At 36.5% G+C, this 26,823-nt stretch overlaps 1 protein-coding gene and 1 long non-coding RNA gene across 2 annotated transcripts; one reads left to right on the top strand and one right to left on the bottom strand.

Moving 5' to 3' along the window:
* The first annotated feature begins 15 nt into the window (after positions 1-15).
* On the top strand, positions 16-26,484 carry LOC118908948 (uncharacterized). Its single transcript, XR_005023435.2, has 3 exons — positions 16-317; positions 19,937-20,014; positions 25,204-26,484. It is a non-coding gene; the product is annotated as an uncharacterized LOC118908948 (long non-coding RNA).
* UTP3 (UTP3 small subunit processome component) lies at positions 6,514-8,247 on the bottom strand. The gene has a single exon (XM_036878999.2). The coding sequence runs from the start codon at positions 7,995-7,997 to the stop codon at positions 6,582-6,584; it is 1,416 nt and encodes a 471-aa protein (XP_036734894.2). The 5' UTR covers positions 7,998-8,247; the 3' UTR covers positions 6,514-6,581.
* Positions 26,485-26,823: the final 339 nt, after the last annotated feature.

Here is a 26,823-nt window from a genome sequence, read left to right as displayed (position 1 = left end):
GGGGGAGGCGGTGCCCGGCGCCTGGTTCTGGCCACCCCCGGCGCGGCCGCCTTGAGCGATAGGGTGTGTGTGCCCCCCCTAGTGCTTGGAAAGTGGGAGGCCTGGCGAAATCTCTCGCGGCGTGTTTGGTGTGTAACCGCCTAACTTTACGGTAGCACGGAGGCACAAAGATCTGGGTTGAAGAGGCGAAAGCTGATTTAAAAAAGGAACCTCCCTACCCGCGGGTATTAAACTGTACCGTTTGCCTTTCACACACTACTGCTTTAACCGTTGATTCGCGGTTTTGATTCATCAGCTTTTTATGTGTGAAGTCAGAGGTGGGTGCCTGCCTTCTACCAGCTCTTTTGTTCCCTGTCATGTGCAGTGTATAGAAATCTTGTACTTGCTTTGACCTTAACTCCCCTGTTTTCCGGTGTTCCGGGTGCGCATGAGTGCATTTTAAGCCAAACAGCTTAGAATTTATATGACTAGCGTCTTATTACTGGTCGACAGTTTTCGCTTTCGTAGTGCCTGCTTCTCGCTAGTAATTGGTCCGTTACTTTTTTTTTTTGATTCAACTATTCAGCTGAATCAGTGATTACTGATCCAGTAATTCCCATAAACACTATTTAGTCTAATAAAGACATTTTTTCCAGTCACGCTGGATTCCACGAACGTGTCCCCCGTATTTCAAGCTCATTAGTCGTGTTTGGGTTGCAAAATGCTGGCATAGAATCCATGTTGACTCATAACTAAAAATTACTGTTGTGTAACATTTTGCCCACCTGCTTTCCCTTTCTCTCGTCTGTCCCTCTGTAGAGAAGTTATACTTCTCTGATAGGAAAAGTAGACCTTTTTATTGTTACTATTCTCTGAAAGTCACTCTTGAAATTATCACAAGAAATTACCATGATATTTCTAATACTGCCTTTCACCAAGTCTTTTAAAAAGTATTTTTAAAGGAGATGCTTACAAGAAGGTAACAATGTAGTCAGAAAAATTCTTAGTAGCTTTTCAGTTCCTGGCATGTCTCTGACCTGTTGATGCCAACACTATTGCCTACTTGTGCAAGTTATTTGTACTCTGAGCTTGGCTTCCTCTTCTGTAAAAATGATTATATTACTTACTCATAGAGATGCTGTGAGGGTTAAATAATTATAAATAAAGCCTTTAAAACAGTGTCTGGCATAGGGTAATTATTACTAGCTATATTTTATCATTTGGCAAAACAGCATATAATTTACAATAATACGACAAACTTGAGAGTAAAGATTTTTTATCATATCTTCAGCATTTCAGATGTATTGCATGGTTTCCAGATGTATATATGGATTCCAAGTGTGTTACATGGTTTTAACATCCGTCCTTAACCGAATCTCTTACCTTGTTTTTGCATGCAGAAATTTCTAAGTATCATTATATTCTTGTCAGTCCTTCATAGAGATGTTTTGAAGTTTTAGTAAAGAATTATCCTGATGAGAATATAAGCTTGTCCCACTGTAGCAGAAGAGAGCCACATCCTCACACACTGCTCTTGAGAAAGGCCAGTGATTAGCCAAGGGAGTCACCAGGTTAAGAAATATGAAATGCTCTTTAGTCTAAATTGCCAGCTTTTTCCTCTCTAGTTACCCAAGATTATCTATAGATACTAGGAACACTGACGTGGTGTGGAATTGCAATGTATTGTTCTTTTTTTGTGCCTCTCTACTTTTAAAAAAGTATTTATGCTTTATGTCATTAATTAAGTGGCAGTATAGTGAATACAGAAAATCAGCTGAAAAATGAGGCCTTTAAAATTACAGGCAAAGCTATTTATGAGCATTTTTTTAAAAGCTGGATGGTACTCCAGGTTCCTAGTTTCTTAATGCTTTTAGCTATTGGATCAGCAAAAATAATCACAGCTCTGCATAAACTTTAGTGACATAAAGGGTTGATTCAGCTTCTACACACATTTAAAGAAGCCAATTTATAAGAACAAGCCTAAACATGTTGCCCCGTGTTGAAAATGCACAAAGCATCTTCCTACTGCTTTAGCATGACAAAATCCAAGCCCCTGTAAGAATTAAACTGTTAATTTTCATGTGAAATAAATCAAGAGGTGCTTTTCAACTTTTTCTGCATTTTATTTTTAGTTATCTCTGTATGGTTTTTGAAACCGTTCGGTGATCTTAAGGATAGACACTTAGAATATATTACAAAACTTGTTAGAAACCAATGTCATGGATTGTACTTTCAACATTAACTTAGAGCTGTGGAATCTTAAAGGTACCTCTTGGGAAGGGTTGCTGTTCTTTGTTAGTATAGTATGTAGTCTTATTATGATTCCAAAATAATGGCTTTCTTGAGCTTTTTGTCATTCTGTGGTACTTGGAGAAAGTTATTTGAAGAGTGAGTACAATGCACTCTTCAAGAAATATATTTATCTTAAGCAATATACTTAGTCTAGGTCAGACAACAGCAGTTTGGTTTTTTTTTTTGGTGGTAGAAATACGGATGTGATTTTGTTTTTCTACTTTTCTGTATTTGCAAGTAATCTATAGTGAATGTTACCTTATAAACAGAAAATCAAATATGTCGAGAGAGTATTTTGAGTAATAGTTTGATAACTTTTTTATGAAGATCTACTAACAGCGAAGTTGTGTTCCTTGTGTATATTGTGTAGGATTCAAGAAGCCAACCCTAGAGGAGCTTATATTTTGTCTATAGTTTTAATATCTCAATAGTATTGCTGAACTTTTAGTTGTTCACCTTTGCTGAACTTCTATGACCCGTTTGTTCCAATTCTTGTGCAGTCTTCTTCAAATTGTCTTCTAAATTTCCCTCAAATCTGTCCCTTAATTTGTCCAATCCTTAATTTAAATCTTCATCTTGTCTCTATTGCAAAAAATCCTAGCTGGTTTTCCTCCCTTTTTAATATATTTCAATTCCAATTATTTCATAGCAGCTAGAATGAATAATTTACTTAAGGTTGATCTGATTATGTCACACTGATTCTTAAAAACCTTGGTTGCCTTCTCCCTATTCTGGGATATAATCAGAGGTCTTTCATGATCTAACCCATCCCCACCTTTCTATTATTATCTTCCTCACCCTTGCTGACTTTCAATTAGCCATAACATGTTTGACATTCCTCATATTGCCACACTCACACAAGATTCTACTCAAACAAGTTTCTCTGCCCTCCTTATGTAGAGAGGTACATGCCTCTTGTGAGGTCCTGTACTATCCTAAGCCGTTAATTGCTGTAACTGTAATGTGTCTGTTCTTTGTACCAATGTGTCCACTTCCAAAGCTGACATTTTTGGCTAGCCCAAAGCGAGTCAGCTGGGTAGTGGCAGAGTAAGTCATTGAATCACTAACTTGAGACTTTCTTCTACTTTAATTTTTATACTTTTTATTTTCAATAGTTGCCCATAGCTTATAAGCTGACATAAAACTAACAGGTTGTTGCTTTGTACTGATGCCTAATAGCAGTAATCTATTCCACTGGAACTTTTATCCATGAGATTCTGCAGAGTTCACAATGTGAATCTCAGTGAAAAATGATCACACTGAATAGTTCACAATTTATTATTCATGTGTTAGGACAGTACCTGGCACATCTCAGTGATCTTTAAATGTTTAAATATAAAATTTGGATGATTTAAATATTAAATCCAGCAAATTGTTACTTCTTTTGCTGTTCTCATCTGACAAGGCCAGTTTTTACATTTGTAAGATAGCATAGCACCATCTATATCCTAGCTATTCCAGGATGAATTAATGAAGTCTTGTGAGCTCTCTGAAAGAATATTTGATATATTCAGAGGAATATATAACAGGCTCAATTTCTCCACTTTCCTAAATGTAAAATTTTTTTTAAGAATTTTGTTTTCTCACCATAATTTTATACATCTGGCAGGGATTTGACATAGAACATAAAATACTTAAGCCTCTCCAACTTCGTTTTCTTCCTTTTTGTCCTGTCCCAGATTTTCTATATCCCTTCATTTGCTCACGCAATGCTCCCCTCTTCTTCCTAACTTAGGACATATATTTGACATTACTACTTTATTCTTTATGTTCCTGCAACAAACAGAAATTACGATACTATTAGCTACAATTCATTGAGCACTTACATGCCAGGTGTTCTCATAACCACTTTACTAGGTGATTACTGTATAAAGGTATTGTTCTAAGTGCCTTACAAACACTAATTCACTCAGTCCTCATAACTCTACGACATAGGTACTACTACTGATGCCCCAGTTTAGAGGAAAAAACCGAGTTACAGAGAGATCAAATAATTGCCCAATGTCAGTGATAGAGCTGGGTTAGGAATTTGGGCAGTCTAGTCTGTCCATGAATTGGAAAAAAACCACTACACTCACAGCATAGCTGACACCAGGTGTGTGTGTGTTTTTTCCCCACCAAGTAGTTCACACCAGCTGGGTGTTCTAGAACTTAACTCAATTTGACACTATCTGTAGTTAGTCCAGATTGGCACCTGTACATCTTACCAATTGGCAGTAATGCTCAGGTTCCCATCACCGCCTCCTTAGGTTTGAGTCATTTGCTAGAGCAACTCACGCAACGCATGGGAACGTTTGCCATTTTTTTAAAGGATACAGATGAACTTTCAGATCTATAATTACGCAGGGCAAGGTCTGAGAGGGTCCCAGTGCAGAAGGCTCTGTCCCTGTGGAGTTGGTGCACATCACCCTCCCAGTGTGGACATGTTTACCAATCTGGAAGCTCTCCAAATCCTGTATTATGGGACCTTATGGAGACTTCCTAACACAGGCAAAGTCAGTCATTAACTTTATTTCCAGCCCCTTTCCTCTCTAGAGAATGGGGATTGAGGCCAAAATTCAAGCTTCTAATCATGGTTTGTTCTTTCTGGTGACCAGCCCCTATCCAGGAGCTCTCCAGGCACCCACGGTGAGTCCCCTCATTAGAACAAAAGATGGTCTTAGTACTCTAAGTAGGAATTTACAAGGGTTTTAGAAGCTCTGAGGGCAGAGACCAACATATATGTATTTTCTATTATCTCATAGCTCTTAGCCATTGTCACATCACCTCTCTAAGGTAGATATAATTGTACCACACAGATGAAGAAAATGTCAGAGGTTAAGTAATTAACTCAAATCCACCCTAGTAAGTTAACTCCAAAACCTGTACTTTTATTACTTTTCAGAAAAGGAAGTACAGGATAGGGCTCTGAAACCAGAAAGGCTGAATTTAAATCTCTGCTACTTAATAACTATTTGACCTTGAGGAAGCTACTTAACTTCTCTGTCAAAGGTTCCTCATCTTTTAAATATGGATAATAAAATTTACCATGCAAGAGTTCTGAGGAATAAGGAAATAAGTACAAATAAAGTGCTTACGAAAGTACCTTAGCATTCAATAAATTAATTTTATTTCCAACTTACCTTTTTTATTTATAAGAAAACAAAAGATAAACTAATTTGACATGTGTGCTATTCTGACGAAGCAGCTGTAAGCCAGAGGTTAAGGGAATGAAGGCTCAAATTAATCTGGCTTGGGTCTAAATCCCAAGCATGTGTCCTTTATTTTCGAAGGTTAACCTCAGGGAATTTTGGCATCCTCTTTAGTGATTAAGAGACAACAGTACCACCTCACAAAGTTATTGTAAAGATTAAATGAGGTGAAGCATAACTGCAACATGGGAGCTTAAGAAATATAATGTAAATATTCAAATAAATATATATTTTATATATACATATATAATAACTAATATTAACCATTGATCATCTCTGCGTCTCTAGCATTTAGCACCATGTTTAATGAACAGTGACATAAGACATCTATTGCTGTTTCCTTCACTAGTTCACTTGTTCTGGCATCATCCTAACAATTTAATTTCACCACCTCAACCTCTCTCCTACTGTAAAGATTGGAATAGCTACAAAAAAATGTGACTTTGTTAACATTTGAAGTTGTCACTTACCTGTAGTAATCATACCAATTTTCAGCAAATGGAGTGTACAAACTGCAAGTTACCAGTACAAAAGGGCAAATGAAACTACCTTATTTACTACATTAAGGATCATCAGAAAATATTCACGATTAATGCAACTAAGGCATATCTCTTCCCACTTTTACCCAAGTTCCTCTACATTCCCATGCTTTTATCACATAGAATATGCAAAATTCCTAAGTTAACATTAAGCCTATTTATTAACAAGTATCTTTTTTAAAGAATTATTCTTAGGTAAATAAAGTATGTCAGAACTATTTTTTAGACTTACAAATAAGAATGCCAAAGGTACATTCTTTATATGAAAAATTATGAAAGTGTTCTAAGTTTGAATGTTGCTCCACAACTAGCTGTGCAATTTTCCTAGACTACTATTTGACAGAATATTGGAGATCTTCTTTCAACACCATCTCTTTTCCTAAGCACCTTCATATTGCTCCCACAGTTTTTAGTGACATTATAAATTTAAGGACAAAAAAATTGATCAATAACTCAAATCTCCCTGTTGACAAGAATTAAAATTTAAGGCTAGGTGTCATAAATACAATCACTTCACCAGTTAAAAATAAAAATTTATTGATCTGTATTATTGCCAAAAAACTTCAGCTAAGCAAAAACTTCATTTAAGCTTAATGCTCTTTTTAACTCCTGCACGAATACCAGATAGTTCACCACTGTAACGTTGCTCTTCTCTACGAACTTCCCGAACCTGGCCTCTTCTCCGAATTTTGGCTCTTCTGAACTTTTCCCTGTGTTTCACTCTGGGATTACGATCAATCTTCTTTCTCCTAGGTGTTAGTCCTCTATTTTTAGCAATCTGCTTGGTAATGGCTCGCTTTGCACTTCGATATTCAAAAGCCTGTTCTTCAGTACTATTTTCTTCTTTCTTTCTCTTCAACTTTTGCCTGGCTTCCATTTCTTTATAATATTTCAGTGCAGCTTCTTCATCAAAATCATCATCAGACAGATCTGTAACAGCTGAAGCAGCAGTCTCTCCAACAGATTTTGGCTTGGCCTTGGTGGATTTCACTGTTAGCTTCAGTCCTTTCTTTCCAGCATCATCCTTAAGTTTAAGTAGATGGCGAATCTCAGAGGACAGCTTCTGATCCACAAGTGACAGCTTGTTGATCAAATTTCGATAGGTAACAAGCCTTTCGATGACAGGATGTCCATGAGCAGGGACTCTCTTAGCTTTCAGTATCAAATAAAAACTGATGTTGGAGCAGTAGTTCAAATAGAGGTTGTACTTGTTCCTCAGGTATTGGCTTCCTTTTCCAGGTGGAATGATCCCTTGCTCCACCAACTGTAGCAATGGCTCCAGCTCATCTTTCACCTCTGTCAACTTAACTTTCAGGTCTTCTATCAGCTCCAAGAGCTCTGGTGATTCCTTTCGCAGCATTTTCAGCTTCTCTTTCACTGAAACTTTTGCCAAATCCTTCACTACCCGTGTCTCTGCCTCACCTACCTGAGGCACTGGTTTTGCAAAGGCTTCCACCCAGGTGACCCCAAAATCGTCCTCTTGCAGGGCTTGGGCTAGGCGCCGCTGAATAAGCTGTGCCTCCTCCTCCTCCTCTTTTTCCTCCTCCTCCACTTCTTGTTGGTTCTGCCGACCTCGGGACTTGGAACCATAGTCCGTGTCATAGTAAAGTTTTTTCTTCTGACCCCATGACAAGCTGAGATCCAAGGCGGCCTCAGCTTCCCCCTGCACGGAGCTCCCACCGTCCTCCTCCTCCTCCACCTCATCGCCCGCACTCTCTCCGTCTTCGTCCTCACCGGCAGTATCTAGGGCTAGCACCTCCTCTTCCTCATCGCCATCCACCTCCTCCCCACTTTCTACTTCGTTCCAGCCCTTAGCCAAGGCGGCCCGGGATCTGGCCTCATGGAAATCATCTACCTTATCTTGGTAGTAGCTGGAGTCACCTGGTGAGGGCGGTAATTCGAAATCATCTTCATTTTCGTCCGCTAGGCCGCGACCTGCCTTGGCTCGCACAGCTGCCCACTTGGCCGCTCCACGCCTCCGGGATCTCCCCACCATAACTCGCGGTCCACGGTTATACACCAGCGTCCGGTTTCGGTCACCTAAGTCCTTCGCGCACCAGCCACGCACGGCAGCAACTCGCCTCCTTAAACAGCCACGCGCTCTCCCTCTAAGCCAGCCTGCGGGCGCTCCGCTCGGCGGCCGGAGTTCCGCCTCCTTCCGGCCCTCAGAATGCTCTCCTAGCGGCGCGTGAACCGGGACTTCCGCTAGGTCCCTCAAGCTTAGTTAAGAGCACTTCCCTTCTCGCTTTGCCCTCTAACGCCAACAGATTCCGGTGAATTGAAAATCTTTCCGTGTAGGAACAATATGTGTTGGAAGTTCCGTTCCGTAGAGCCCTTTAGGGAAACTTCCGTTCTTACTCTCGCGATCCTGGACGTGGCTAAGGGGGCGGGGGGCGGTCGTGACGAAACTCGCGGCGAGGTCACGGGGCCAGTAGAGGGCGCTTTCCCTTTACGCCTGGGAGCGGCTCCTGGGCGTTCCAGTAAGTTGGATCGTACGCGTGCGGGGCGCATCCAACAGGTGTAGAGAAAACGAACAAATGTTAAATGACATTTGACATGTAACCATTCTATCCGTGGCAACTATAACTTATCATTTTGAGTCTTTAGTAGTGCGATACTGTGATGCCTGACTCCGGAGTTAACAAGCTCCACGAGGGCCAACAGGTTTCTTTAAAGAATACCTTCGTTGCCTCATTCTGAGAGGCGATTTTCTTCCTGTGGAAGGTAGGGTTTTGTGAATGATACACTAGGTGGTATTAGAATGCTCTCTCCAGGGCGTGAGTTTTGGGGGTTGAAGGTGTTCTACCACTAGGTCAGCTTAAATTGATCTAAATTTCTTCTGGGCTATTGCAGTGATAGTAATAATAGCAGCTAACATTGAGAGCAGCTTTTATGTGAAAGTACTGTGATAAGCTCTCGACATTCAAACCGATGAAGAAGGTATTACTGAAATTCTAATTTAGGAAAATGAGGCACATAGAACTTAAATGAGGTAATAAAACTAGTAAATGGTAGAACTAGATTTGAACCCAGACTGGCTTCAGAATACAGACTGCTATAGCTAACTATTGTATTATACTGGCTTTCAAATATTCTCTCAATAGGTCTGTTCGTTTCCAGTTTCCACTGTACATTTGCTCAGCATCATCAGATACATCTTCTTGGAATACAACTTCCATCATCCCACACCCTTCTTCAAAAACTCAATGACTGTCAGTTGGTATCAAGCTAATGATTACAACGTACATGGCCTCACAGTTTTGCCTTAAAGCAATCTTTCCAGTCATACCTTTCATTACTCCCCTACAACTGCCATACCTTGTGACTTAAGTGCTCTACTACTCTATTCTCCAAACCTTGCTTTGCAATTTCCCCCTCTGTGTCTTTGCTCATATTTTCAGTATTCTCACAATTACTTATGTCATAAATTTACAAGTCATTACAGATATCTTTTTGGCTAACAAAGAAATTCTCACACAGGGGACCTGTATGAGGCTGTTTGAAAAGCTATTATTTGATGTCAGGAGTTGGAGACAACCTGTATGCCCATCCTTGAGGAATAGATCAGTAAAATATCATGGATAAGAATCATGGAATCTAGGAGCATAGGGTGATCAAACATCTTGGTTAACCCAGTACAGCCCTGCTTAACCTGTTATTCTAGTGTAATTATTAATAGTACCCCCTTTTACTCTCATGATCTGGATGATAAATTAGATGGTCATCTTAACTACACAGTAGTGGGAAACTGGGTTATGTATCCACATAGCAATATGAATTGATCTTAAAAGCAATGTGCTTAGGGAAAAAAGTAAAAAGCGAGATATGTAATACAGTACTATTCACATAAATTGGAAGTGCATGCATAAAAATACGATTTTGTGAGAACATATGTAAACAAAATATTATACATTAAATACAAAAGAATAATTGCTTTCAAGGGGCAAAGAATGGGAAGAGACTTGGAGATCAGAATGAATAGGGGAGAAACTTTCTGTGGACCAATAGATAAGGAGCCAGGAGCTGAGGAGATAATTAACCGTTTACATCTAAAGCTCAATTAAAAAAACAAATAAGCAGACAAAAAAATGACCATATCTGTCCCTAACTGGAAGTCCTTTAAAAGCTCCCCAACATCTATAGGATCAAGTTCATATTCCTTATGACTTGCTTTTCCATACATCTTAAACCTTCCATCTTACCACACATTCACTGCCACCATATGTGAGGCAGCCTTGTGCACACACAGTGCACACACACACACACATATGCAGATACACAATGTAGGTTGTGCTCTTTCCTCCTTTCTTTTGCACATGTTTCTTCTACAGTTTCTAGAAAACCCTTATTCATCCTTTAAAACTAATTTTAAATGTCACCTTAAAAGCCTTTTTCTGACCTCCTCAGTAAGAGTAAAGAACCTCCTTTTTCACATTCCTTTAATGTTTCATGTATTACCTCTATACTTAACTGCTTTCCCTCCCTACAACTATGAGTCCCCATTAAGTCTGGATTCATGTAGGCCTTTTTAAAATCCCTAAAATCTAGGTTGGTACTGGAGTACATTTCGGTGTCAGCATATCAAAATAGGAGCTTCTAACAATGATTACAGAGTCTTTCGTGCTTCTCTAGTCATAAACACAGGGGTTTTTTAAAATTTAAAAGTAACACGTAAAAGATGACACACTTATGCTTTTGTTAACTTAAGCTAATAGTTAAAAATGTATTTACTTTTATACCAGCATCCCAAACTAGGTTGTGATACTAGAAGTTTTTTTTTTAATGGTCAGAGAAGTAGTAATGGCAAAAATAATTTGATATGAGAGTAATAATGGGAAAATATATTCTTGTTGTTAATAGTTATCAACGTTTAGATAATTTAATATAATCACAACTCCTTGAGCTACTTTTGGGTGCAAAAAAGAAAGGATTATTTTTAGGTAGTAACAGAGAAAATGGAAGAGATGAAGTATAGTTACCATCTGCTTTCATTTCTGTTGGAAACCACTTACTCTGAAACTAGTAGGTTATAGATTATTTTTGCAACTAAGGTCTGTATCTATTTAAAGACACAAGAATCCTACAAGTGATTTGGAAGTAAAATATAGAACTTCTACTGAAATATGGGATAAATATATGAACTCTTATAAGCATTTAATTAAAAATTACTTGGATTGGTAGCTTTAATTACAAAATGAAGAATTTACTGAAATAGTGTCATTGCTTTCCCTTCTAAACTCTAACCCAACTAAATGCTGTGCAATTATTTTCTAAATACTATGTAATCCCTTTTTATTTTTCTTTATCATGAGGAGCCTTGCAGGTATAATTATTTGCATATTAACTATTAATTCAATGATATTTATAGTTTTGATGAAGGTCTTTTGAAATACAGTTCACATAGAATATTTTTTTCTCATCAGCCCTCATTCTCTATAGAATAAAGGCCTTAGCTCTTAGTCTGATATTCAGGAGCTGCCTTTATTTGGCCCCAATTTATTTATTTTTTCTCTTTTTGAGATTTCTTTCTCTTGGCCTTTGCTTATGCTGCCCCCACATCTCAGTTCTTAGGTGGCCTTCAAGGTCCAGCTAAAATCGTATCTTCTCCAGGCCATTTTTCTGATATGCTTCCTTCCATTAGCATCTGTTAGCCCTTTAACTCCTCCTGTGTTAGGATTTTAACTTCTGTGTTTTTCCATTGTGTGAAGACTGTTAATATGCTTGTCTTATATTTTATGCCAGATATATCAACATTTATCTCTGTAACCCTTCCAGTATCTAATACAGTTACTTATACATAGTAAGTACTGAGAAAAAATAAATCAAATATTGAGTTAAATTGAATTATTTTAAATGTCAATAACTATTAGATGTTATTAAAAACAACCTAAGAATTTAATAAGCAGTCTGCAAATGGGACATTGATCTGTATCTATTTTTGGTATTGAGAGATAACTTGGACTCTATGCTAAGAGGAAAGGGAAACTATTGGAGGGTTCTAAACAGGGTAAAATTAGGGAGTTGATGGAAAGAGATATGATTACAGGTAGGAAGTTAGTGGAAGCTGTTACAGTCATCTAGGAGATAAATTTTAGTGTCTAAACTTGGACCTTGGAAATAATGATATAAAAAGTAGACAAATTAAGAGCTATTTAGGAGACAGTATAATAGGACTTAGTGTCTGATTAAGTGTGAGGGGTGAGGAGTCACAGTGATTCTCAAGTTTTCTTGCAACCCAGTGAATAATGGTACTCTCCACTAAGGTAGGAAACTGAGGCAGAAAGAGGCTGAGGTTGGCAGGAAATGGGAAGGTAAGCACTGGACATGCTGCATGTGACATGTTTGTGAAAAAGTTCAAGTTCTAATGTCTACTAGGCAGGAGGATATTTGGGTCTGAAACTTGGAAGAAAATATGAACTAGAGAAAGATATTTGGGGGTCTTCCACATTCAATTAGAACATGGGTCTGTATCTGATATTTAACTAAAGTCAAACAAAATAAGGCTTTGGATTATGTTTACTTTAGTAGTACACATGAACTAGTAGACCAGAAGGGGTACACGTGCTATCTGCCGCTATTGCAGTTTTATTTATCTTTGATGATAGTTATCTGTTATTGTGTGTCAAATTTAAAAGGTTTGTATTAATAAATGAGCTATATTCAATTAAGTATGTAATTTAAACCTATTCAACTTAAGACCTCTAAACTTATGTGAAACTAGGCCATGAAAAATTGCTAATGACAAAAAAAAATACATCTGAATAGAGCCTCCATGTGTGATTGACCCACATTTGTATCATGCTCAAAATTTTAATACCTGTTTGGGCTTTCTCCACTTGCTATTGCCAATAACATTGATATTTTGGGAGATACTAATTATGTATCAGGCACTGTGTTAGGTATTTTAAGTACATTTTCTTATTTAATTCTCACAATATATCTATGAGAAGGATGCCATTATTTTCCTCATTTCACAGATGAGGCTCAGAAATGTGAAGTAATTTGTCCAAGGTTAAATAACTGGTAATTAAACCCAAATTTGCCTCACTCATTATACTGTTTTCTAGTCTATATTTTATCAGTAATGAAAAACTTGTAGGGTCCAGAGACATATGCATTTATGCTTCAATGTATATTGAAAAAGCTTGGACACTCAGATTTATAGATCAAGATTACTCAGAAATATGGTACCAATTTCACCCAATATAATGGCAGAAAAATAGGAGAATCAGGAGGCATCAGCCATCTTGCATCTCTCTAGTTTTATTTTGAGGCCTGGGAAAGCATGAATGTAGTAGGTGTGTTCAGACTATAGGCAAATAATCATAAAGTGTAATTAAAGGATATTCTGAGATTGGTTTGTTGGTCCTTCATTGATTAATTATGGGCAGATTTATAGGGTTTTTTTCTTCGCTGATTTTGGTGCAATCATTTATTCACTGCAAATTATTGTTTTTCAAGTTATTTTTGTCTACAATGATTGCCATATTAGAGTATTACTTAACACTATGATCACTACCACAACTAATGTTCTGTTATACAGTACTTAAAACACGGTGAGTACATTACTTAAGTGTTTCCTTTCATATAAATGTAATTCACTGATAATATTCTGATATTATACTTGAAAAGTTGTTTCATGTTGCTCAGGAACTGAACTGAACGACTTAATAATCAAGTATATCTTTATCTGTACAGAATCACGACTCTGTTGCCATATCATATAATAATGCCAAATTTAAATCCATGTAAATTGTCTTAATTTTGCACAGAACTGTAATAAGTGCATAAGGGTAGGTGCATTGAAACATCTAAAACATGGTCTCTGGACTCATATTGCCAAATTGAACTTTCATTTCCTCTCATAGTAATGTTTTCTCTCAGCTCTAAATTATGTACCTTATATTCTCTTGATCATATTTGTCCCTTTTGTGTCTGACTTCTATGCATCTTTCAGTCTCAGCATAAACATTACTTCTTCTGGGGGAATTTCCTTGACCCTGCCTACGCTCTTGAGGCAGGGCTTTGTCATCATGGAAATCTGTGTTATCATTACCCAACAGACTGCAAACCCTTCTGATCAAAGGTCATGCCTGTCTCTTCCACTGGTATCCCTGCCACGTAGAGTAGATGCCAATAGATATTTGCTGAAAGAACAGATAAAGGAATGAGTGACTGTTTGACTTAAGGGCCAGGCAAGTAGCATTAGTGTTACAGACCATCTATGCATATTTGCTACAATGGCAACTTTATTTCAGTTGAACGGGAAATTCTTTTAAATAAAAATATGTGGCTATCCCAATTATACAAGGAAATTATGAGCCCAAAATATAGCTGTATTAATATTCTGTTGATGCTGTAATAAACTACCACAAAATTAGTGGCTTATGATACAAGTGTATTATTCATACATCTCTGTAGGTTAGAAGTCTGACATGGTCTCTTTGGGATAAAAGGTGTCACCAGGGCTTCATTCCTTCTGGAGGTTCTAGGAATAATTAAACTTGCTTTTCCAGCTTCTAGGCTCTGTCTGCCTTCCCTGGCTCGTGGCTTTTTCCTTCAGCTTCAAAGCCAACAGTTCAAACCTCTTTCACCTCTTCACTGACTCTCCTGCCTTCCTCTTTCTCTTATAAGAACCCTTGTGATTATGTTGGACCAAACGGATTAATCCAGGATAATTTCCCCATCTGAAGGTCATCTGAATAACGACCTTAATTCCATCTGCAACCTACATCCCGCCTTGCCATGGAACGTAACATACTTGCAGGTTCTGAGAATTAGCATGTGGACATCTTTAATGGGTCACTATTCTGCTACCATAATAGTTTAGCATTTATGTCAGTCTGAAAGAAGATGCTGTCTTTTCTCAACATAAAGGAATGATAATAAATACTAAAATAATTGAGTGTTTATATGTTAAAGCCATGTTCTAGGTGCTTTACAGTTAATAGTTCTCATCAGTCCTATGAGGTATGCTACACTCATGCTCATTTTATAGATGAAATTGAGGGAAAGAGAGGTTAAATAGCCAACCAACATCCCATTTGAACCCAGGGAATTAGATTCCAGAGCTTTTGCTCTTTGTTTAGTAGGAAGATAGGATGAGGCAGTGTGTTCTTTTAGACATGTCTTTGCAGTGTTAAGTATTATGTTGTTTTAAGTATTGTAAATTGTTACGATATAAGATACATTTATAACTCTAATGTTGCAAAGTTAGTTGGAAAATCATCAACTATTACACACCTTTTGGGCCAAAGCAACTTATTTGAAACTCTGAGAGGTATACAAAGGAATTACTCTGTCTTGAAAGTATTCATCAGATATATTTAAAATAATGGACTGGATGTTCCCCACCATGGATTTATTCTTTCATCTTGTTATTAGGGAAAACAGGCTTAGTATGGCACTTACACATAAAGACTCTGAATAGAGGAGTTAAAACAAGAAAAATGTCATATTCTCACTCATTTTCCTAACTGAGTCATTATAGTTCCCTTTTGATATTTCCTTGTATTCTTTCTGGATGCCAGTTGCTATTCGTCTTTATGAGCCTCTCTCTGCATCCAGAAAGCCTTAATTTAGTATAAGAAATAAATTATACACATGTGAAGAAAAGTCATAAAAGTGATACTATGCCAATTCTTATAAAATGATATAAAGAGGTGTAAGATGAATTTATCAGCAATGAAGAAACAGAGTAATGGAGTGAACAGACTTGGGATGACATTAAGCGGGGAAGATTTACTAAAAGTAATTTTAAAGATTTTAGGATTTTTGACAAGGATTGGCAGAAAGGAAAAAGAAATTTGTGATGAGGAAAATGACAAAGTAAAAAAAGATTCTGAAACAGGAATTAGCAAATCATATATAGGGAAAGGAAAGCAGACATATTGATGAGAGCAGGATTTTCTCAAAGCAGCGAGGGACCAGACCGCTGGAGGTGTTACACTGAAAGGAGCATATTGTTGTTTGAGGGATTTTCTGGAAACCTTGTTTATGATTGTGTCTCTAGAGAAATTACTGTAAAATCTAAACTGTTGTTTTTTAAAATGAATTTTTGGAAATAGGCTGTTTTAAATTAGGACCTGCCCAGAAGGTAGTGTGGTGAGGAAAGAGCTCTGCATAATGGTCAAATGACTGGCATGTAATATCCCAAATAGCAATTCTATGAAAAGCCACTGCAGGTGCGAGCTTATTTAAAAACAGACCACAGCACAGGTGCAGTTCTCCTTATAAACATTTAACCACAAAACACTACCCTAAAAGTCTACGTGGAAAGCCGTTGGAAAAAAGAATTCAGTTTTTTTGTTTGTCTTAATTTTTTCATGTTTAAAAAGAATTTGGCATGAAATTTCTTCATTATATTTTGAGTTCTTTTTTAAATTTAGTTTTTGCTTCCTGATATCTAAATACAAATTTTACTGGGATTGGACATAGATCAGTATTTGAAGAACTTCTGTAGGCAAGAACCAAAATGTTCAGGATCTTAAAAATGTCAATTAGAAGCAGTTTCTCTATATAGATATGAAATCAGTAATATTAATGTTTTTTGACTTTGTGGGAGGTGAAATGGACTAGAAGTTAGGAGGACAATGCTCCACCTTTAGCTTTAGAATGACTAAGATTGCTTCTAAAATTCAAACTAGATTCTATACTTGTATAATTCAAATAGGAAAAAAGTGACTCTCAAAACAGAAGTCCATGGTGTCACGTATTGTGGTTTTCCCTTCCCTTGGCTACAGCTCCGTGGCCTTCCTCTCTGCTTTGTCCTGCACAGGCCAAACTCTTTCCCGTCTTGTGTCTTTTATTTGCTGTTTCCTTTCTTCTTGGAAGATAGTCTATCTGACTCTGTTGGAGGCATAATAATATCCCTTCCCCAACTAAAATGTGCATCCCCTAATGCCTAGAACCTGCGAGTATGTTACCTGTTGCATAGCAATGGAAGGTTTGCAGATGTGATTAAGGTATAAGCCTTAAAATGGGGAGATTATCCTCAATTATCTGGATGGATCCAATATAATCACATAAGTCCCTAAAAGCAGAGAAATTTCCCTAGCTGGAAGCAAGAAGATGAGGCAAAAGCAGAGGTTAGAGAGATTTGAAGCATGGGAAAAATTTGACCTACTGTTGCTAACTTTGAAGATCAAAGGGGCCACTAGCCAGGGAATGCTGTCAGCATGTAGAAGCTGAGAACAACCTCCACCTGACAGCAAGTAAGGGACTGGGGACCTTAGCCCTAAAAGCTCAAGGGACCAAATTCTGCCAACAACTGGAATAAACGTGGAAACAGATTTTCTGGCAGAGCCTCAAGATAAGAGCCAGGCTGGCTCACACTTGGTTCTACTTTTGGAAACTGGAGCAGAGGAATTAGGTGACCCTACCCAGTCTTTGGACTTACAGAACTGTGAGATAATACATCTGTGCTGTTTTAAGCCACTCAATTTGTAGTAATTTATTATAGCAGCATAGAAAGCTAGTACAGGCTCCTTCTCATTTGTTTCCCAAGGCTGTCTCCTAAAATAGATTACCTCAACCTTACCCCACATGCTTTCTATCACACTACCTTATTTATTTCCTTCAACGCATTTATCACACCCTGTGACACTTTTATTTATTCTGTTTTTCTTATCTGTATTCCCCGCTAGATAAGGTCTCCAGGGAGGCAGGGCCTCGTGGGTCATGGTCATCTGTATCTTAGTATCAAAAGCATAATGTATCAGACATATTTTAGGTCTGCAGCATACATTTGTTGAAAAGGAAAAGTAGTTTTTGATATAACAGTAAGTGGGGTAACCCGAAATGGGGTAGTAGAGACTTTTTGGCAAACCATGGTGTATCAACATTATGGAATATTACCTAACTACTTCAAAGGTTAACATGTGTTTTATATTGGTTTTTAGAAATTGATATCTAAAATATGTGACAAAATTATTTGCCAAAAGTATCGTGTAAAATGTAATTATATATACTTTTAAAAATTAGAAGTTAATTTTGGAAATAGGTTTAATATTCTTAAATCTGCATTCAATCCTAAGAATTTGCTTAACTTATAATAATATACAAAATGTGGGCCAGTATTTATTCCTAATCTGCAAAATAGATCCAGAGTTAACATTCTGAAAGAGAGAGGAGAGGCATGCATTGTTTGGAGTGATACTTCGTCTTTTAAAAAATAATAACTCTTAACTGTTTTCAATTATTATGAAATATATACAAGTTGTAAAGGATAATACAACAAACATCCATATACTACTACTCACTTTAAGAAATAAAGCTTTACAAATGCAATTGTAATTGCTTGTATTCTGCTTAACATTATTATGCCTATCTTTAAACTTTTGTTGATAATGATTTGTGGTAAGTTATGTCTGCTCTTGTGGAACTGGAGAGGAGTGCTCTACAGGAGTTTTAGGAAGACCGAGCAACACAGCCAGGATTTTTGTGGGAAGGAATAGATTGCAAATCAGATCAAGGGCTTTAGCTCACTTTGATCATAGAACTCCCTCTTTAATAATCTTTGTGAGTAACTTTATGTACAATGGAGTTGTGGAACTTCGAAGGACTATAGGCTGTTTAGGGACCTTCCAGATGTTTAAACTGGTAGCAATGACATGTTCATTTTATTGTGTTTATATGTACATAAAAAAGAATTACCCACTTTTGAATGCCTCACTTCTCTTGGAGATCATTTTTGCTGTTAGCTTCTCTTGGTACAAGATCTTTCTTCCAGTGCTAATAGTATCTTTCTTCAGTTTATTTTTCTGGGTTGATTCAAAAGTTGCTTTGTATTGTTTAGTGTCTCACAAGCATAGAAGGTAGAGATACAGTATATATGGAGAAGGTGTGAAGGCTGTGTTCCTGACCCTGTAATGTATTTTAGAAGCTGTGTTTTTGGAGCTTATTTGGGAAATGCCATTCATTACCAAAACTTATTTTTCATAAAAAGTTCAAGGACAAATGGAAACAATGAAGTATTACACTAAATACAGAATTTAATCCATTAAAAGTAAAAGGAAAACAGGAGAGTTCAGCTTTTATCTTGGATTTAAAACCAAGATGGCTATTAAAAAATATCATCATCTCCTTTAAGTGTTTAAGTGGTGAGATGCCAGGATATCTTGGATCCTTTTACATTATGGAAAATTTTCAAGGGGAGAAAACATATGATATTAAAGATAGAAGCTAAAGAGCAATCAATTATTTATGATAAGTATTCATGCTATCCTTATGGATACAATGGAGAATTGCAGCCTTTATAATAGTATAAGTTAACTTAAAATGAACGACTATACCCAAACTGTGCTTATTAATGGATTGGTGTTGGCTTACAGGTGGGACTTTAGATGTATGCCATTGAAGTCTATCTTTAATACTATCCTATTGAACATTTTTAAAAATGACTTAAAGATTCTGATGGCATGTGTTTCAAGTTTGTAGATGCTGTAAGGCTGAGAGAAATAACTAACATGCTACGTTTCAGAATCTGGACTAAAAAAAACTGATGGTTGTATTTTGGTCTGAGTTTAGCAAGGTAAAACCTAGGGACCAGTGCTAAATTTCATTTCTAAATCCCACTGTTTAAGTATTAAATGTGGGGAAGCCATTACTTTATAGAAACACTTATTTTGTAAAAGGGGATCTTAGTTGACTGTACACTTAGTAGAAGCCAATAGTGTAACATAGCTGCTAAAAGAAATATAGTATCTTAAGTGGCATATATTGAAAAATTTTACAGTTCTGCTGTGTTTTGTACTGGGTCAGGTAATGCTTGGACTATTGTGTATATATTGGTATACTACTCTTTAAAAAGCAACCTTGAAAATAGGGAGCCTGTCCAAAAGAGACTTAATATTTTAGAAGACCTAAAATTAGAGTTAGTTCTCAACTCCTTGTGAAAATGTTCTGATTCAGCCTTTATTCTTCAATGTATTTTAGGCATTCTTTTGCTTGCATCTTGTAAGTGAGCAATGAGAAAATGTCATCCTCAAGGAGCAGAAACAGATAGTAAATAAAGTAAGAATTTCAAATGATAAATACTGTGAAAAAAATAGAATAGGGTAATGTGACACTGACTGGTGCTTGGTTAGAATCATTAGCACCCAGGGAAATTCTCTCTGAAGCAGTGACATTTGACTTGAGGCTTGACTGATCATGAGGGACCATTCATGCAAAAATCTGGAGAGTGTTACATGCAGTGGGACTTGAAAGTACAAAGGCCCTGAGCAGAAGTAGCTGGAGAACGAGGAATGAAAGGGAGAGCAGTGGGAAATCAAGCAAGATAATGAGTTTGAATTTATTCTAAGTGTAATGAGAAGCCTGTAGAGGGTTTTAAGTCAGAAAACATCTGATTTACCTTTTGAAAAGGTTACTCTCTGCCGATGATCTCTGCAGGGACCTTGAGTTATGGGGGTAAGACTGGATGTAGAGAAGAGTTTGGAGCAGTGAATAGTTGAATGAGTTATAAATATGAAACCATTTTTTCTCCTAATCATTACTTCCATTACCATAATTACATTTTACTTTGCTGTCCCTTGACAATGTTTTATGAAGTTCACTAATTTTGATAATTTTCTATTATTAAGTATCTGATTTATTTGTTGTGAACCTAGAACTGCTCTAAAAACATAGTTTGTTAAAACAAAAGTCTAGTTCAGTCTAAAAACATATCTCAAACTCACTTTTAATTTCAAGTTTCCAACATCCCATTAGAAGCAAAGATGGTATAACAGTGACCAAAAATATCCTCCCACCTGAACAACTAAAAAACCTTGACAAAATTTATGAGACAATAATTTTTAAGACATTGGACCTTGGGCATGAAAGACAGTGATGGGAAATGAATGAAGAGACCTCTGCAGTCACCCCAGCTCATTGCCTTGGTTTTGCAGGCCATGGCTTCCCTGGAGAAATCTGTCAAACATTTTTAGAAAAAAAATCTTACTAATTTTTATAAACTCCTCCAGAAAATCAGACAGGAGGAAATATGTCTAAATTCATTCTATTGGGCCAGCATAATCCTGATAACAAGACCAGGCAAAGATATTACAAGATAAGAACATCTCAGATCAATATCTTTTATGAACATAAAAGCAGAAAGTCTAAGCAAAATTTTAGTAAGTTGAATCCATCAATTGGTAAAAAGGATATTACATCCTGAGTAAGGGGTTTATCCTGCGAATTCAAGGTTAATTTAACATTTAAAATTACCATATTAACAAACCAAGAGAGGAAAATCATATGGTCATTTCAATAGATACAGAGTATTTGAAAAAATGAAATATGCTTTTCTAAAAAAATATTCAGCAAACTAGGAACAGAAGGGAAGTTTCTCAATTTGATAAAGGAAATTTAAGGAAAACCTAATATCATATTTAAAAACTTAAAGAAAAACCCTGAATTCTGAAGATGGGAATTTTTCACCAATGTTATTAAGATATAATTGATATACATTGAACTATACACATTTAAATGGTACAATATAAGTTTTGACATTTCTATATATTCATGAATTCATAACCACCATCAAGATAATGAACAGATCATCTTTCCTAAAGGTTTCCTCATGCACCTTTGTAATCTTTCCCTCCCTTTCTTCTCCCCCTGTCCCTGCCTTCCCAGGCAATCACTGATCTGCTTTCTGTCACTATAGATTTGCTTGCATTTTTTAGAATTATTTATATTAAAATGTTGCATATTTTATATTTAATATTTGATTTAATACAAATTTAATATAAAAATAATCATATACTTGAAATATTTTAAAATAATATTTTAAGGTACATGGTTATGTATTTTTATAGTATATATTTAAATATTATATATATAAAAATATGGAATCACACAGTATATACTCTCTTTTAATATGTTGTCTTGCTTCTTTCACTCAGAATAATTATAATTATTTTGAGATTTGTCCATGTTGTGTGTATCGATGGTTCATTAACTTTTATTGCTGAGTAATGGATATACTGCAATTTGTTCATCCAGTTTGTTTATGGACATTTAGGTTGCTTCCAACTTTAAGCTATTAAAAATAAAGCTTCTGCCACGTTTCCTCTGCCTCCCACCACCCCCAAGTCAGAAAAACTCTCGATATATGCTTTTTCTTTTTCCACAAATAATTGTCATATATCATTGTGTAAGTTTAGATGTACAATGCAGTAATTTGATACACATATGTATTGTGAAATGGTTACCACAATAAGGTTAGTTAACACAGCCTTCACCTCACATAATTTCCATTTAGTTGTGGTTATGGCAAGAGCATTAAAGCTCTACTTTCAACAGTATTATTAACTAAAGTCACCATGCTGTAATTTAGATCCCCAGAAGGTACTCATCTTATAACTAGAAGTTTGTACCCTTTGAACAACAATTTCCCCATTTCCCCACCCCTTAGTCCCTGGAAATCACCATTTTACTCTCTGTTGCTATCAGTTCATTGTTTTTAGATTCCACATATAGATGACATCATACAGTATTTGTCTTTGTCTGAATTATTTCACTTAGCACAATGCTCTCAAGGTCTACGTTGTCACAAATGGCAGGATTTCCTTTTTTTATGGCTGAAAGATATTCCACTGTGTATAGATAGATAGATAGATAGATAGATAGATAGATAGATAGATAGATTTTTCACATTTTCATTCTCCTTCTGCCAATGGACACTTCAGTTGTTTCCATCTCTTGGCAATTAAGAATAATGCAGCAGTGAACATGGGAGAGAAGATATCTCTGAGGTAGTGATTTAATTTCCTTTGGATATTCCTTTTGCTATTACCCAGAAGTGGGATTGCTGCATCATATGGTAGTTCTGTTTTTAATATTTTGAAGAATTTTCATGGTGTTTTCCATAGTGACTGCACCAATTTCCATTCCCACTAACAGTGCACCACAGTTCTCTGTTCTCCATCTTCTCATCAGCATTTGTTATCTCTTGTCTTTTTGATACTGGCCATCCTAACAGGTACGAGGTGATATCTGGTGGCTTTCATTTGCATTTTCCTGATGATTAGTGATGTTAGCAACTTTTCATGTATATGTTGGCCATTTGTATGCCTTCTTTGGAAAAATGTCTTTTTGGAAAAAAGTCCTCTTCCCATTTATAAATCAGACTTGCTATTTAGTTGTAAGAGTTTCTTATGTATTTTATATATTGACCTCTTATCAGATATATGGCTTGCAAATATTTTCTCCTATTCTGTAATTTCCATCTTCATTTTGTTGATTGTTTATTTTGCTGTGCAGAGGCCTTTTAGTTTGATGTAGTCCCAATTGTTAATTTTTGCTTTTGTTGCTTGTGTTTTTGGTATCATATCCAAAAAAATCATTGCCAAGACCAATGTTAAGGAGCTTTTTCCCTATTTTCTTCTAGGAGTTGTATGCTTTCAGTTGTATGTTTAAGTCCTTAATCTATTTGAAGTTAAATTTTGTAAGTGGTGTAAGATAGGAGTCTAATTTCATTCTTTTGCATGTGCAAATCCAGTTTTCCTAACATCATTTATTGAAGAGACTATCCTTTTCCCATTGAGTATTCTGGTTTCCTTTGTCCAATATTAGTTGACCATAAATGTGTGGATTTATTTCTGACCTCTTGATCTGTTCCTTTGGTCTATGTGTCTGTTTTTATGCCAGTACCATACTGTTTTCACTACTATAGCTTTGTCAGATATTTTCACTCATACCTTCTAAGGATCATATAGCATGAACACATATCAGTTTCAATGTTCCTACATGCCCACAACCCAAAGGGAAATGTTAAGCCTATCCAAGAATGTTTTCCTCAAATTTCATTGCAATTCATAGCCCCAGGTTGGGTTTGCATTTGCTGCAACACAGCAAGGAGTGGCCAACATAAAGGTGATGATTATAGTGGTTACGATGATGATAATAAAAATCACTAGTATTTTTATAGCTGACCATTTGCCAAGATCTGTTCTAACTTCCTTATATATAATAATACATGTTAAGCCTCACAAAGATCCTATGAAATATGTATTGTTATTATCTCCATTTTACTGGTAGAGGAATTGAAACTTAGAGGTTAAATGATTTATGTATGGTTTGTCCAATGTCACACAGCTTGTAAGTGGTGGAATGGGAAATAAACTCAAGCAGTCATACTCAGAATCCTTTCTCTTAACTATTTTCTATATTGCTCCTAAAGTTCCCCTTCTTGTATGGTCCCTGATCTCTTTGAGATATTTTCTTGGGTCTCTCTTTCACTTGACTTTGGGGAGAGAAGGGCACCTTTTATTCCCTCTCCTAAGAATAAAGGGGGGAAAGTCTCTTATTGTAAACACTACTATTTTCACAAGGCCAGTAGTTCATATGATGTCATTCCTCTTTTTCCCTCCAAAGTCCCCTAAAGACTGGAGGAGGGAACTCAGGAGTTGGTCAGGTGGTAGTTGGTGGCAGTAAATTGAGTTCTGTTGCCTCTTGTTAAGTTTTGGAAGAAGTGTCTGACTCTTTAGAATTTGAGGTATTTACCCATTCTCATTTGTCAGCTGGGAGCCCTAGTTACAAACGCTGGGGCAAAGGAAAAATCACTTTTTATTACTGAGGTTATTGTAGTAGTCCAGGAAGGAGAATGAAGGATTGGATTAGGATGGCAATGAAAATGGAGAGAATCAGTTAAATTTGGGATATATTCGGGAAATAAAACCACAGGACATGGTGGTAAATTGAATGTGGGGCAGGAGAAAAGAGAGGAATAAAAGAGAGTTTTGACTTAGCAATCAGGTGGATAAGGGTACCATTTACTGAGATGAGGAAGACTGAAGATTAGAATGGGAGTGCTTTGGTCATCAAGAGTACTGTTTTCCCTAGTTAAGTTTTAGCTACCTGTGAGGTAGCCAAGTGGGGATATCAAATAGAAAGTTGGGTATAGGAATTTGGAGCTCAGAGGGCAAGGGAAGATACAGAGTTATATATATGAGAGTCACAGCATGTCCTTCATTCAAAGCCATGGATCAGATAAAATTAATTAAGGAGAGGATAAGAGAAAAGAGAAAGCTGAGGATCAAGCTTAGATATTCAGAGGAAAGTTCAGCAAGAGACTGAGAAGGAGTCACCAATGAGATAGGAGGAAAACAAGGAGAGTGTACTCTCTGTGTCCCAAGAGAATGAAGTCTTTGTCATGATTTGAGTATCCAAATATAATAAACTCTGTCCATAGGAAATGGCGCATTGGCCCATTTCAGATGGTATTTAAACGGACGCTGATCAGACTGTCTGCTGTACAGGAAATCGAAACAAAACTTAAGTGGGAATAAAGAAGGTGAGAAGGTAATTTAAGATCTCTTTCACCCAAATGAGTCTATCACTGAACATCTTATTATGTAAGAATATTACATATAAATGTAGAAAAATAAACCATTTTGGGGAACAATTTCAAATACGTGACCAAATTCCCAGTTACTTAACTCATTTGTGTGGAAAAGGTTCTACTATTCACATTTTTTAGGGGGAAGAAAACAAGTAAAACTGGAGATGAAATGGTTTAAAAATTAAACCAGGACCTGTTATTTACAAATATTTGATTAGTGCTAAAAAGATTGTGAAACAATTAATCTAACCCTAACGCTAACCCTAACCCTAATCCTTTATAAATTGTTTCAACTTGTTTAAAAAAATTTACCTTTTTTAACCTCTTGCTCTTCCATAAATAGTTAATGCTGCTAGTTATTTCCTCCCCATTTCCCACAGGCTTCAAGTCTACAAATTTTCAAGTTTTAGTGTATATCAGAATCAATTGAAAGACTTTTTAAAAATGCATATTTAAAGGTCACAGCACCAGAAATTCTGATTGGGTGTATCAGGGTATATGGGAAACCCGTATTTTGACGAGTACTCTAAGTGATTCTAGGGAAATGATTTCTGGACCACACTTGGTACAATATTGGTCCTGACCCCGTGCTGCATGTATAGGTAACTCGCTTCTGGTAGCAAAAGTGCCACTTGGATCTCTACACCTCATTTTTATTAAAATAATTTCTTTTAGATGAATATTTTATATAATAGAAATACAAAACTGTTAGACTGAAAGAATAGAAACACCAAATCTAGAGCTTTTCTTTAGCTTGGTAATTATGAATCAAATAATCTTTGCTTTTATAAAAAATAAGCTTTTGGGGAAGATTTAATTTGCCCCCAGGGATTTATGCAACTTGCTTTGGGGAGGCAGTCTAGCATTTAGTTATTTTCAAGGAAATAATCACTTTAAAAAAAGAGCTGATTTCTAATTACTCTTTCTGGAGTGATAGAATAAATCAGTTATTTAGAAACTACAGTTAGAGATGAGGAGCTCCTAAGTGATTTGTGCTTGTTTTGACATCCTGACCATACACTAAAATAATGTGCTTTCAGATCTGTTTCTTTTTCTAATAGATATAATTCTTGAATTATAGATATAATAGAATTGTGTTAATTCAGCATATTTTCTTAACCCTATGTCCTATGATAGAAATTAAAATGAGAGTAAATTTGGACAGTACAGCAATATTGTGTGTTCTAGTGCCTGACACCTTGTTCTGGCAGGACATTCAATATAATTGACTGAAGGGTGCAATTACGTGCTAGCCTTTAGCAGCCTTCATTTGGCTGCCACCTATGAAATCTGCTTGCCTACTTAAGATCCTGAAGTATTTCTTTAGTACCTCTCAAAATTCTAGGAGACTCTTAAAAAAATTAGAGAACCGAGAACCAAAAGTAACGTAGAATTGATGTTGCATATAAATGTAACCAACATGTTCTTGGAAACAACTCTGCCTACAGGACAGGAAATTCTAGCATGTTGGGGCAAGGAGTAGAGGGATACCCTG

This window comes from Manis pentadactyla, chromosome 5 (genome assembly GCF_030020395.1).
Source record: "Manis pentadactyla isolate mManPen7 chromosome 5, mManPen7.hap1, whole genome shotgun sequence".
Classification (NCBI taxonomy): Eukaryota; Metazoa; Chordata; class Mammalia; order Pholidota; family Manidae; genus Manis; species Manis pentadactyla.
Note: the sequence above shows the minus strand (reverse complement) of the source record. Positions and strands in the feature narration are given on the sequence as shown.

What these genes read in the sequence shown, in the direction of transcription:
- UTP3 (XM_036878999.2), bottom strand. Translation starts at nt 7,997, where the DNA reads ATGGTGGGGAGATCCCGGAGGCGTGGAGCGGCCAAGTGGGCAGCTGTG.